At 44.7% G+C, this 13837-nt stretch overlaps 1 protein-coding gene across 1 annotated transcript in view; it reads right to left on the bottom strand.

Moving 5' to 3' along the window:
- AFF1 (ALF transcription elongation factor 1) overlaps positions 1-13837 on the bottom strand; it is a 67249-nt gene that overhangs the window by 34261 nt on the left and 19151 nt on the right. The window contains exons 2-3 of the mRNA XM_058025018.1: positions 10154-10274; positions 8683-9663 (exon numbers count right to left, since the gene is read on the bottom strand). Of these exons, the coding sequence (XP_057881001.1) occupies positions 8683-9663; positions 10154-10274 (1102 nt within the window). The remainder of the gene's footprint in view (positions 1-8682; positions 9664-10153; positions 10275-13837) is intronic.

Genomic DNA, 13837 nt, shown 5'->3' with positions numbered 1-13837 from the left:
TAAACTCTGCATTAAGGGCTGCAGACAGTGTGCCCCAAGTCTCAGAAATTCCTTATGCCAGGCTTACACTCTGCAGAGCTGTCACACACAATTTTTACCTGAAGCCAAGCAATGCAGGAGGTGCTGAGCTAAGGTACCTGGCTGGCATCTGAGAAGTGATCCTTATCACTCAGGAAGGCTACAGACCATCAGCCTCCCTGGCTCAAAAAGCTATCAGAAAGCAAAGCAATGCTGAGAGGATGGGAGAGAATCAGTTCACTGTTTCTCTCCTTGTTTGTATAATCTGGAGGGAATAAATGGCTTTTTTGCTTATTTAACATACTGTCTGAATGGCTTGGAATTAAATTCCAAACAAGGAGAGATGGTTACAAGAAGTACCAAGACACCAACCAACCTTTGCCTAAGGAAAAGCTTTCTCCATCTTTTCCTGATGCATCCTAGGGACAGCAAACTGGAGAAGACTACAGACATTTCCAGATTTTCTGTATCACTGTTTCACTGCCCATAATTTCCTTCATGCATAATTGCTCAAATGATTCCAATGTTTGTGAAAAGTCCCCACAAACCAATGGCAAAATACTCAAATAATTTAAAATACCTCAGGGATGTAAGCAGGCAGGTTCATAATTTGTCACCATAATGGATAGGGCTCACCACCTTGGTGTACTGTGAATTTTTTATGTCCTCTCAGGCAATGTCTCTACATTGTAATAGTTTCACACACACAATCCTTAGACTCCTGAAAGCTGGACAAGCTTTTCCCTATGTGTGCACCACAGAGGGCTCTGAGGAAATGTCTAAGGGAAGGGTAGGACATACCCAAGGGGTTACTGCTACCATAGCAAACAGAAAAATAAATACCACACTGCTTCTCCTCTCGCTTTCATTATGAAAAAATGTGCAATATTATTGTGGTAACATCAATACTGTGTTGGCAAAGAGGGGCAGGAATGGAGCTGACCTACACCAAGGAGGCAAGGCATGTCCTTTGCACTGGTAAAGCACAGATGGCATTCCTTCAGCACACACAGCCAGAGATTAACAAAGCAAAAATACAAAGAGACAAGCAATGTGACAGCCCAAGAGCACCTTCAGTAAAATGCCTACTTCAAGTGAAAACATTCAGGCTGAATATACCAATACCTTTCACCTCTAGAGAACAGATGGTGTCCAGCCAAGTCTGAATTACAACTTGGTCTGAACAGCAGTGAGCTGACAGGCTGATGAAAGAAACCAAAGTATTCCTTGTCTGAGGAGGAATAGGTTGAATCTAACATAATTTTGTCTCCTGTTACACAAATTCACCCTGTATCTTCCCAAACTTCTAGCATTCTTCACAAGCCACTGCTATTCAAAATACAACATGCATAAGCCATGTTTAAAAAAACTAATGTTCGTAAACCAAGTTAAAAAAATATAAGCTTTAGAAGAAATAGATACCACAGAGTTAATAGGGAATCATTCCACACACTTTATTTTACAACAAACTTGTAAAATGCTCAGTCACTCTGCCAGTGTGCTAGTTCTACAGACACAGAAACATACTTGTAAGCACATTCAGCAGTTAACCTTAAAAAGCATGGGGAAGTGCTCACTCACTTCTCCCCTTGGGGTGCTTTCAATTCAATAGTGTATTAAAACAAATACTTGCATTCAGGCCCTAATTCAAGATAAATGCTCTTAAAATTATGCTAACAGAGAAACTGAATTCTCTCATCTCTCAAGAAAAGGAAAAAATAAATATTGCTATGTTGTTGCTATTCTTTCTAACTTTGAGTAGTGAAAAAGATCTGAAAATTTTAAGTAGGTTTTTTGAGTTTTTTTAGTGGTCTATTTTTTTTTTTTTTTCACTTAGTGAAGCTTAGTAAGCCAGCCAAAATAACATTTCTGACTGTGGCATAACCTAAGCTACATGGCAATCTCTTGAATAGCAAAAGTTACTGTTTGTCTTCAAAGGAAAGTGCACATTTGAACAAGTCACCTAAACTGGAGTTTCTGTAAGTAATGGGAGTTTAGGTCAAGTTTTGTAACTGGTTAAAAATTAGTCTACAAGCCAAGTACTATTGAGCTCTATTTCCTTAGCAGCCAAAGCAAACATCACCCTTGTTCCTCCCTCCTTTGATTCCAGAAAAGCTCCATCTGAAGAACAGGCAGAAAGGCCAAAGTGGTTGAATTCAGTATCCTGGAAAGGAGGGAGTCATGGAAGGCCAGAGTGTCTTTTATTAGATGGAGGAGGTGTGGGGAAGGGAGGGGACAGAGGACATTTCCGGCATCCATCCCTTTTGGGTTTGAAATGAGCACAAAGCAATGCCAGCTGCAGTTTGTCTCCCTGGGGTTGGGTACATGAAAAGAAAGCTGGGCTGATGGCAGAGGCTCTCTGGGAATGCACCCAGACCTTTTGCTTGGAGTACACTGGACTGCCAAGATACCCCTAATTGCATGCAAAAAGAACATCTCAATATCTAATGACATTTATGAACCATTTGACTCACAGAACAAATTGGCAAGAAAATGTAACACTGCTAAAGCAGTTTGGAGGAGAAATTGGTGTGTCAAAAAGCAGATCAAACAATTAGGAATATCACCTTTTCCAACAGGGAATGAAAATATTCTCCTGGCTTAAAACAATACAGCACTATTTTATTGTCTAAGAAATAAATGTTCATCATTATGAGGATAAAAACTGGCATCTAAAGCTTGGGAGGGAGAAGGATGTTAAAGACAATTCAGACAGCAACATTGTTAGACATCAGAGAAAATGAAAAATGAGACCCGAAACTTCAAAGCACAGAATAACAACACGAGGAAACAAATAAGAGAGGCATAACTCATATAAAAACAGACTGCACTGAGTAGTGTGCCAGGGCAGGAGCACTACTACTTGTTGACTTCTTTTCAAAAATTACCATTGCTGTAGTCAAGCTTTGGTGAGCTCTGGCAATCTCATGCCCTACTCAGGGCCATCAGAAGCCCTTCTCCAAGCAGGAATGTACCAGCTCATAAAAAAGCAGGGGAACTCCTCTCCCCTTGATGCTGGTGCTCACTGAAAACCACAGAGCTGACCAACACCTCAGTGAGGCACCCTCCTGCTGCAGCACCCACATGGGGCACGAGCACTGCGAGCAGTGCCCAAGAAGCAAAGGCAGAACCACCAGACTTGTCATAACCCACATCATGTGCTGATCCATATTCCTATGGAGCATCCTTAAGCTGCAAAATGCCACTTCCACCGAGGCTCACTGGTAGGCAGTAAAAAAAAAAAATCCCATAAAGTAAGAAATACAACACAAAGCACATGCTAGCTAAACATTTCCCCATACTCAAACAAAGCAAAGAATCAGATCAAAGTCTAGGAGGTGCTCAAAGTAGCATTAGGGGAGTGCTAATGTGATGACCAATGTAGGAAGATAAATCTTGTGTTTCATTCCTGAAACACATCTCTTGAACCAAGAGTCTACAGTCAAAATAATTCAGAAGCTTGAAACAGGCAGATTCACTCTCTGAGGAAACATCTCCAGTGGCATTTGTGACCACCAAAGCAAAGACCTCCAGGCTGGCACTTACCTATGAAGTACTGCTTGGCCAGGGAGAAGCACAACCACACACAGGTGTTTTAAGATTTGCCTTGTTTCTAAGCTTTTTTCATCCTTCAGTAACTAGAGAAGTTAACTCCATTTACGTGAGGCAGCCTGCAATTATTACAAGACTCACTGGAAACACCCCCCTCTCCCTGCCAGCCCGTCCTTCAGCGACCTGCTCCCAGTCAGATGTGAAAGGCAGACCCAGACACAGCTTCCCATGGACTTCACGGGGCTGGGTGCCTGCCTGGGTTCCACCTGGTCCCGCTGAAGCCAACTGCTGACCCCACCCTGGCACCAGCTGTGTGCTGCACTTACCTCTCTGAACATGTCTTACTGCCTTCCCACATGGCAGGGCAGATTTCCTGTTTTCATACATTGCCTTGTCAGCCCTAATCAGTGTCAATAGGTTATGGTGTCTTTTGTGCTGGCGGCGTCAGCCCTGACAGGAAAGAACTTTTAATCTCTTCCCTCACACCGAGCCACGAGAAGCTGCAGGCGCTCCCAGACATAACTCCCTTGGCTCCTCTCCGAAAAATTCTCTCAAGCACTCGGTTGCTTAGCAATATTTGCCTTCCCCCTGTACAGTTCAAATTGGCAACATCTGTCCCTTTGGCACTTTCCACTTGTGCAAGAAACAGCGCGGAGAGTTTCAGAAATCTACAGAGAGGTTGGTGGAGGATGATTCGCGTGAGCCATCAGAGCTACTTTGGCATTTTATTGCTGGTTTATTTCAAGCCTGGATAGAAAATGTGGCTTCTTCCAAAGAAGATGCACACAAGGGAAAATCCTCTTTTGCATCCAGTGGGACTGACCTATTAAATCAAATACAAGTAGCTTTTTCTGTTTACATAACTACAGCCGCACACTCTGGCTTGGTTTAGCTGAAAAACCCAAAACACAGCACTGACATATAATTCTTTCCTGTCAACTGGGATTGACTGTCACTTCTCCTAAGATATTGCATGCTCATCATCTGAGGGAAAAAGAGAAGAAGCCAAAATGTGTTTATGCATTTAAAAATGCAAAAGCTGTGTGCTATCTTGACCTCATAACCACTAGTCAAACCCTCAGTCTGCCTGTGGTCCATGCAACCATCCCAAGAGGCAGCAACCAAGGTCATTGCCTATGGATGTACCTGCAACCCAGTGAATGAGGGGAACAAGAAATTAAAATAATGTAAGAGCATAAAAAGTACCAACTGCTTTCACTTCTGAGAGCCAAAAGGGAACATGGAGAAGACCCAAGTGAAAGAATTTGTCTTTGGGCACTTGGTATGACAATGAGCAGCAGAGAATCCCACAGTAAACCTTCCTCTGGCTGCAATTCATTTCTGCACACACCACAATGCCCAAGACTTGTGGGAAAGGCCTTGGACAGCACAGCTTCATATATTTACATGCAAGTTGTTAGGGAAGCCTACCAAAAATGACACTTTCAGCTCTTATGGTGAGGTTGAAGCTTACTTTTTTTGCCTTTACAACTTTTTGTATACAAAACAGTAAGAAAAAGCAACAGTTCTCATTCATGTTTGATCTGCTTCTTTAGCAGTCACACACCAGCAGCAAGACAAATTGACACAATGCCTGTGAGGAAGCATGAAAACCCTTCTCCAATCACCTGAGGCACTTCAGATTATAAAAAGGGCAGCAGAGGCGACACAGAAGTAACACCTTGTTACTTGTCCTGGTGCAAAGCAAGGAAAATAAAATAGTCAAAAAAGGAATACAAGAGGTGAGGGAAACCTGCCCCCCCCCCCCCCAAACAAAACACAGTCTCCTTCTATTCAGTAAATGAGAAATACATAAAAGATTGGGAGGAAGATGACAGTAGCTTAATGCTGACTACTGTGTATTCATTATATAAGGCCAACAGTGCTACATGTGTCTTTAAAATTTTTCATTTGGAAATTATGCAGAATTAAAACAACATATTTATTTCTACTTTACAGGGTTCATCTGTCTGACAGCTTCTGCCAGTAGAAAAACTCAGGTGCCATGAAGAGAAGTCCAGTGAAATATTATTTACCTAGAACAGACTTTTTATATTTGCCATCCAAACATCTTCATAGGTATTTAGTAATTCCTATTTACTATATAACAACCACATTTTAATTGGTGAACACTGATAAATTTTTACTGAGGAAAACACAGCTCAATGACAGCAACTTGTACACAAGGATAATACAGTGTTACCAAAATGACTTTACACATCTGGGCTGCTTCATTGTTGCTGAGGGGTTCTAAATTGGCTGCCTCCCTTTTTGCTTCCCAGCTCACAGGCAGGAGAGCCTGAGGAGGCCTCATTACACCAGGTAGAAGGAGCTACGCCCTAATACCCCCCAAAATTTTGGGAAAACAAAGCCAAACCTTCAATGAGCATCAAGGGCTGTACATTCCTCCATACATTATGTCCTTAATAATGCTTGAGGACTTATAAACACTCTCCCTCAAAACAGCCTGGCTGCTTCTTCCCCTGCTGTCAAAGTGATTCCCTTTCACACATCACAGTCTGTGTCAATGGAGGCAATACAAGGGTCTTTGTTGATGCTGCAGCCCTCCTAGAGACATGGAGAGGGAGAGAATGGCTTTAGAAGCACCTTTGTTTAGGTGCTGGAGAAGAGGAAAAACCTGGCACATGAAGAGAAGGGATACATCCAATCTTCTACATGTGTGCTATATTTTTAAATCTTCTCACAGCAAATTTGGGAAGACACGTTAAAGCAACAGTGATGACATTTGAAAGTGAAGGCTTTGATATGGGGAAGAGGGGAAAGAGCTGCTCAGTGTCTCTGTGAATGCAAAATGAGTCACTGCACAGTTATCCACTGTGGATTCATTCACTCCGCAGTGAAACTGTGTGTCTATTTGGCCTGGGAGGCTGAACTTTTCAGTGTTCCCAGGAGTAGGAGCTGTCAATAATGAATTCACAGCTGCAGGTAAAACATGCCTTAGAAATTCAATTAACCAGAACACATGTTGAGGAAATGGCTTTCCTAAGTCATGTCAAGGGAGATCACAGGAAAAACTGTATTTGGCATGTGGCTGTTCAGTAAAGTGGGGCCAAACCGTTCAGGGAAGAGGGAAGAACAACAGAGTTTCTGCTAGTCTAGAACTATTCACTGTCAGGGTCGTTGCAGGGCAGGAGCCTCCCCACAGCTCCTGTTTCACCAGGAACTAAAGAGGGGGACAACCTTCCAGCCAACAGACCCCCAAGCAGCCTCTCTTGAACAGGACATCCAGCACACAGGCCATATACCCAGGGGTGCCACCTCACTGGTTCTTCCTCTTCTCCCTCCAGGCTTCAGCCCTGGAGGGCTCTATTACCAAAGAGATGCTCATCACTGAGACCAAACAGAAGTAAGCAAATGTGACAATGACAAGACTGAAAAAAAGCAGAAATCAAAGTAATGTATTTTTCACTAGAGCTTACAGAGCCATTATCCAAAATGCCTGTATTCCTGCCTGCCTATACACAGAAAACAATCAGGGGCCACAGCCCAAAGATCCCTACTGTAAAGCAGGATCATTCAGCATATTCACAAAAAAAGATTCCTCTATCAGCTTCAAAATGGACTAAGCATATAATTAAAACCAGGGTCCTGGCCTGTGCAAAAACATTTTTTTTGTTATCTTCAATTCCCTTTTTACTGCATTCCTACTTTGCCACAGATGAAACAGAAGGAGCATGAGCAATGCTACTCCTGCACTGGCAACTGTAGGATTTTCATGGGCATTTGGACTCAGACTCATGTGCTCAACAGAAAGTGAGAAAAAGGTCTCATTCAGCACACAGCACCATATATAATGCCGCACTATCAAAATCCGTATTAAACCAGAGTTACATGAGATGACAGAAGAAGCACGGGGATGGGAAAACAAATAAGACAATAATGCAGATGAGACAATAAGATAATGTAGAAGGTGATGCCCTGCACTGCTTTCTTTCTCTCCCAGGAGTAAAATCTGGTTAAGCAAATAAGGTAATGTGACCTCAGTGAACTTCCTGTTTTGAGGTGTGATGTGCAATGCCAAACCTACTTGGTAGCAAATAAAGTCTCTCAGCATGAAAGTATTTTCACAACTTCTCAGCGCTGTCATTTTGACAGCTTCCTCTCATTTCCCACAAGATACTGCCTACAGCCATTTGCAGCTGATCCACACCCTTTTCCATGAAAAACAGACTGCACCCACACTCTTTCTTTTCATTACAGAGGTGGCAAAGTACAAATTGAAAATCTCTGAAACCCTCCTTGCCCAGCTGCTTTAGGATCGTGGGTTCCTACATCCCATTGGGCATAGCAACAACATCAGGGCTGAAGGATGAGCACAGTAAATCCCCAAAATGTACCAGGGAACCAAGTGCCTTTGAGCTCACAGGAGGCCAAGTCCCAAGGCTGGCAGAGTCAGCATGCTGGTCCCTTGGCACAGCTGAAATTGGGCTTCAGTGGGCACAGGAAAAGGAGCTGCATTTACTGAACAACACATGTACAAAGCTGCTCCTCCTCTCCCGTGGCTTTACCAGCTTTCTGCCTCCATCCCACATGACAAACCAGAGAGGTGGCATTGGGTCAGCAAAAACAGATGGAGTACAACAAGGAAACCTGCAATATCAAGTCATACTTTCCTGTGGGTCTACAGTGAAATTTTACAAACTTACAGAGGAGAATCTTTGCTGTTCCCAGTCACAAAAGCCAGGTGACCACAGAATCTACTGCACTGCTGGCTGTTGATATTCAGTGAGGATCTGGGGCCTCCACCCACCACCACTGAGTCCTGACACTCTGCATCAACACTTGATCTTCTCACCATATCATTTCCCCCTTCTTTTCAACAAGCATTAGAGGAAAACAAAAATTATGGGCGCAGAGGCAAGTTCAAGCTATAAAACCTGCTGTAGCCTCACTGAGAAAACAACAGGAAAATCACAGGAAGTGTCACATTTTGACTATTCAAACAGGTATCTTACACCCAGGTCAACCTCAAAATGCACCTTCCAAACACACAGTCATCCCTGCTTCTGGCAGTCACTGCTGTTTGATGACCTGTTCTCCGACAGCCAAACTTACCCTGCTCCAACAGACATGCCCAAAAATTGCACTCACCTCTATGGGCTCAGAAGGGGTTTCGAATTTGGATAGTTCTACTTTGGCTTTTGCCTTCAAATCTGACAGATCTTCATCAGTCTCTTCCTTGGGCTCAGAGAGGGTTTCCAACTTGGATAGTTCAGCTTTAACTTTGGCCTTCAAATCCGAGACATCGTCATTGGGTCCTTCATGGTATTCCTCCAGGAGAGGTTTGAGCTCCAGGGATTCAAATGATGCCTGATCTTGGCCATCCATGGGTCTGACATAGGCAGTTGGTTTCTGCTGCATTGCACTGGCTTTTGAAGTCAAAGAAGGGGGAAAAGTCTGAGAGGAAGGCTGAGTGGTGCTGGTCAAGGTAACGGCTGGGCTGTCCCGACTTTCCTTCTCCTGTGATCCCGTCACCAAGTCCTGTAATGATTTGGTTTGACTGTAGGTTGACCCATGACTTTTGCTGCTGTTCTGTGACCTGGAATTGATATGCTGGCTGGAATGTAGAGGTGACAGGGGTGCCACGGGAGAAGACAACAAACATGGCAGGAAAGGGGAAAGTGCCAGAGGGGAGGCCTGCAGGCTGTGAGCCCGACCTTCCCCGCTGCCAGGCTTGCCATGGCGGCTGTGGGGAAAACCTGCCTGCGCGTCCCGGCCCTCGCGGCTGTGCTCGGGGCCGTGGCTGCGAGCGCTGGCCGAGCTGCGGCTCTTGCTGTGCAAACCCAAAGCTGGCTCTGCTCCTGGCTGTGCCTTTGGGTAGTGGCTGGAGTGGCTTGGAGGGCGAGGGGGTACAGCCATGGGTCCCACGGGTGGACGGCGGGTCAGGTGCTGGAATGAAGATGGCAATGTACGGATGGCCTTCTCAGGCGGCCCGGGGGCAAACTGAGGGGGAACGCTCTTTGGAATCCCTATAAGGTTTTGACAAGATTTGTTGCTCATGAACTCCTTGACCTCCTCATAATTGCCCAGCATGTTCTGAATTCGGCTTGACAACTCATCTCCTTTATTAGTCTGCAACAGAAGAACAAAGAGGTGAACATTTCAAAAGCCCCCCAAGAGATCCAGCTCAGGAAGAGACATTCTTCAGGATCTTAACTTAAGCACCACACATCACCATGAGCGAAGTAAGGTAAGCTCATCTTGATCCTGCAAATGTCTCCAAAGCAGATGGGACTGCTTGAGCCACTATCAAGCCAAGCTTGGTGCATCAGGAGCCTCCAGGAGTGCTAACATCAATTTCATTTGTTATACCCACAGCTGCAGACAGACAGGCAGCCAAGCTACCCTCCCTCAAACTACAGGAGGCCAGCCCAAAGTCCATACTGCTCCTGCACAACCAACTGAGATTCAAGCACGTTCTCTGAGGAATTGAAATTAAGCAGATGGGAAGATGCTGTGTTTGTATTTACCATGCTCAAGTCTGCTAACACCCTATGCAGAGCCACAGCTCTCCTCTTCTACCCTAGCCCTCTCTCCTCCTCCCAGCCCCCCGTACCATTACCTTGTAGGGTTCTGCAAAGAGGGGAGTTTTCTCAGAGAACTGTTTTTTGTCTTCCAGAACCTCCTGACTCCGTCTCTCTTTCTCTCGAATCCGCAGCAAGTTTCTGTCCTCATTGCACAAGCTTCAGGAAGAAGAGAAAGGAAGGATGATTATCACGGTGCACCAGTGTTATCAACAAGTATCTACTCTGTACAGAAAACCTGGTTTCAGACAATAGCTTACATCCAAAGCAACCTTGAAATCCATGGGATAGTTACAGCTGACAAATCAGTTATATCAAGAATTTGCTGCACACCACAGTCATGTGGCACACAAGGTATATGCATCCTTTTCAGTGATTTCTATTCCTGATACCATCCTTCAAGAACAGTGGGAAGGAAAAAGCTATCCATCCATTTCATTGTGAAGCAAATTGAGGAGCAGTCAGTGGGGGTGACAAGCACACCAGCTGGCAATCCCATTTGCAACAATAACTGTGAAAAACTAACATTCTTGTTGTTCAGACTTCCACCCCAACTCTTCACTGAGTAAAAGAATCCATTATTTTGAAGGTGTTGCCACTTTCAAAGAACAAACTTTGTCTATCTGACAAAAAACAAGGCAATGTTGCTTGGCAATAAACAGGCTTGAAAGCTGCTCACCAGGAAACCCAAGCAGCTGCATTTAAAGCAATTACACAAACATATTTAGAAAGGTCTCAGAAACTCAGAAAACACCAGGTCAAATCCCCGTGTTCCTCCTCAACCACATCTGCATGCACTCAACTCCACCAGCCCCACACCAAAGCACCAATAAACCTGTGCCACCTGCACAGCAGAAGGACTTCAAGGCAAGCCAGACCCTTTAAACTACACCTTGCCTCTAAAATTCTACTGCAAAACAAGGGAATCTCTTGCTCAAATCTTTATAGACAGTGGGGAAGGAAAAGCATGCAGGCATCTCTCTCCTGCCTTATTTCTACCCTACTGCACAGTCAACTGTATACATACAATTCCTATATTTTTCTTCATACTCGCCAATTGTCAAGTGCCCACTTTGCAAGGGAAGAGCCTTGTCCTCCCCACCAGTGACATCTTCCCAAATGTTACACCAATAGCCACCCTCTGAAAGTTTAATCATCCCTAGAGGAGAGGCAGAGGACTGGCTTTGCTAGCAGTTTACCAAGAGGTCTGACTGCTGCAGAGGGGGTTTCCTGACTCAATGGGAGCTCTGGAAAATGATGCTGACAGATGGCAAATTTCTATATACGGAACTGCAGTAAGGATGCACTTGTACCACTAAGGCAGAAAAACATATTCAGGGGTTAGACTGTGCACGTTTAGCATAGTTTCCAACTTTGCTAGTGTCAAACTGTTTCCAAATATAGCAAAACAGAAGTGTCCAGTAATAGCTATGTACCCTACTCCTGCAAACAATTTTTAACATTCATAAAAGAAAAAAGAAGAAAGCAGGAATCACTGACCACTATTTCAGTAAATACCTACAATCTTTCTGTAATAAACTGTATAATAGAACCATTTCCCCTGTACATCTGATGTAATTTTGCATGTCAGCAATTTCCTATCTATAAGCAGTTAGCTGGGCAGTTACACTGTGTGTGCCAGAAAAGCTTTGTGCAGTCAGGTGAGGGAAACACCAACTGCAAAATACAAAATCTTAGGAAAAATTATAAGGCAAACTTGAAGCAATATTTGCTAGGTTTGCTATCTAATATAGGCTAGATTTGCTATCTAAAATGGTATGCTTGCAAATGATTTTTTTAAGTGAATGTATTTCACAAAAAGGCAGGCCACATATTATGACCCTGAAAATTGCTTTTTACTAAAATACTGTGCTTACATCCATGTGGATTACGGATGTCCTTCTATTTCTAGGCTGGCAAGCACCCAAACTCAAATAATCAAGTTGTTTTGCTCAGAGGTTCTGATTACATTCAAACAAAAGGAAAACCCTAAACCACTTGAATCTCTCACAACAATAATATTTATGATGACAAGTAGCTATGTTTCCTATATGTACCCTGACACTGAATGTAAAGCAACTTATGTGCTGCTTGCTGCAAAGACAGCAGCTGTAATACCTCTAAAGGCCTTTTCTTCCCCTGAACCTTCCTTGACCCCAAGCTCTCTTCCCAGCAATAAATTCTTTCTAAAGAGTGTGGAGGGGGGGTAGAGGGGAAGGGCAGGGACACTGCCTATCTGCCATAGTGCCAGTTCCTGGAGGTTTAAGAGGAGACAAAGGTTTCAGCTCAGGACCCTCCCAGCAGACAGGGGGGCTCACACAGGTACGGGAGCACCGGGCACTGCTCAGTATTCAATACCCTCACAGGGTACCATGGCCCAGGCTGCTGGCCATGCACAGCCAGCTGCCCCTGCAGCCAGGCCAGGGGTCACTCCCCTCCCCTTTGCTGCTGGGGGTCACCACCCACCCTCTGCCTCCCTGTCTGAATCGGGTCAATGTAATTTTCATTCCGAGTCTTCCTCCAGCTTCATTAACAGAAGGAGCTACAGTTTCAAAAGCAGAAGGATAAGGGGAAAAAACACTAAGTAGCTAAAAATTTAATAATGCAGTTGAAAGCAGCAACCTTCCCCTCTTGAAGCTGCAGACAAGACCTTAAACTGCCTGAAGACAACAACTAAAACCCCTTCCAGTTCTATTTTATCGTATACGTGTCACAAAAACCTTTTGAAAACCTGGGCTGTGCTGTAACTCACAGGGCAGCTCCCTAAGGTCAAGAGTCAGGAAGCCAGGCAGAAAGCCTCTGAGAAGCACGGTCAGCTCAGGCCCTGCGTGGCCCCGTGCCAAGAGGAGAGGAGGTCTCTGTGTCCTGCCCGGCGCCAGCAAGGAAACCCACGCGGAGACGCCGTCTGCCAGGCTCCGGCAAGGCGCCCCTCACACACACACTGCCCCAGCCCTGCCACTGCCAAAGCTGCGGGAGAACCCCAACTCCTGCTCCTCAGGAACCTCTTCAGAGTCACAGCTCTGACACTCAGATTTTCCCAGAATGAGAACTCAAGAGAAACCTCAAAACCACCCCCCAAGCTCTTCCTTACTGGTTTGCAAATGAACCTCGAGGCATGGCACCAACACACCAAGCACATGGGAGCCTGGGAGTTAGGGGATACATGCACAGATCACCCCCACCCCCCAAAAAACCCCAAATAGTGCTGAATTCTGTAGAATTCAGTAGAATTCTGCTAGGCTCAAAGCAGCCCAAGGTGAAGGCACAGCACTGGCTCCCATAATAAGGGATTTGGTTCAGGAAGTTCAGCAGCACACGCCCTGATCCGCAACATCACCCAGACTTGGGTCTGTAACAGAAGCCATACAATGCCGACGTGCTCTGAAGCTGCTCTCAGCGACATGCCAGCCCTTACTACATAGGTTCAAATGCTGATATGTGACAATCCAGGCCATGACAACATTTTCAAAAAATAGACTAGTGCAGGAAGAAATTGTGCCCCTTATGTCCCCTGTGTTCTCCAAGTGAAAATGAAATGAAAATAAAAATTTGCTTTAATTGTAATAAGATATAGTACTGGCTCCCAAATGGACTTATCCAGGAGCAAGGAAGGAACGTGGAAAAAGGCTAAAAAGCAAACACACAGAGAACACTTCCCTCTCAACATGCAGAACCTCTTCCTCTGAAACACTGAGACACAACATTTCATTTTAGTACAATTG

Source organism: Melospiza georgiana, chromosome 5, assembly GCF_028018845.1.
Source record: "Melospiza georgiana isolate bMelGeo1 chromosome 5, bMelGeo1.pri, whole genome shotgun sequence".
Classification (NCBI taxonomy): Eukaryota; Metazoa; Chordata; class Aves; order Passeriformes; family Passerellidae; genus Melospiza; species Melospiza georgiana.
This window is presented reverse-complemented; position numbering and strand designations above follow the sequence as displayed.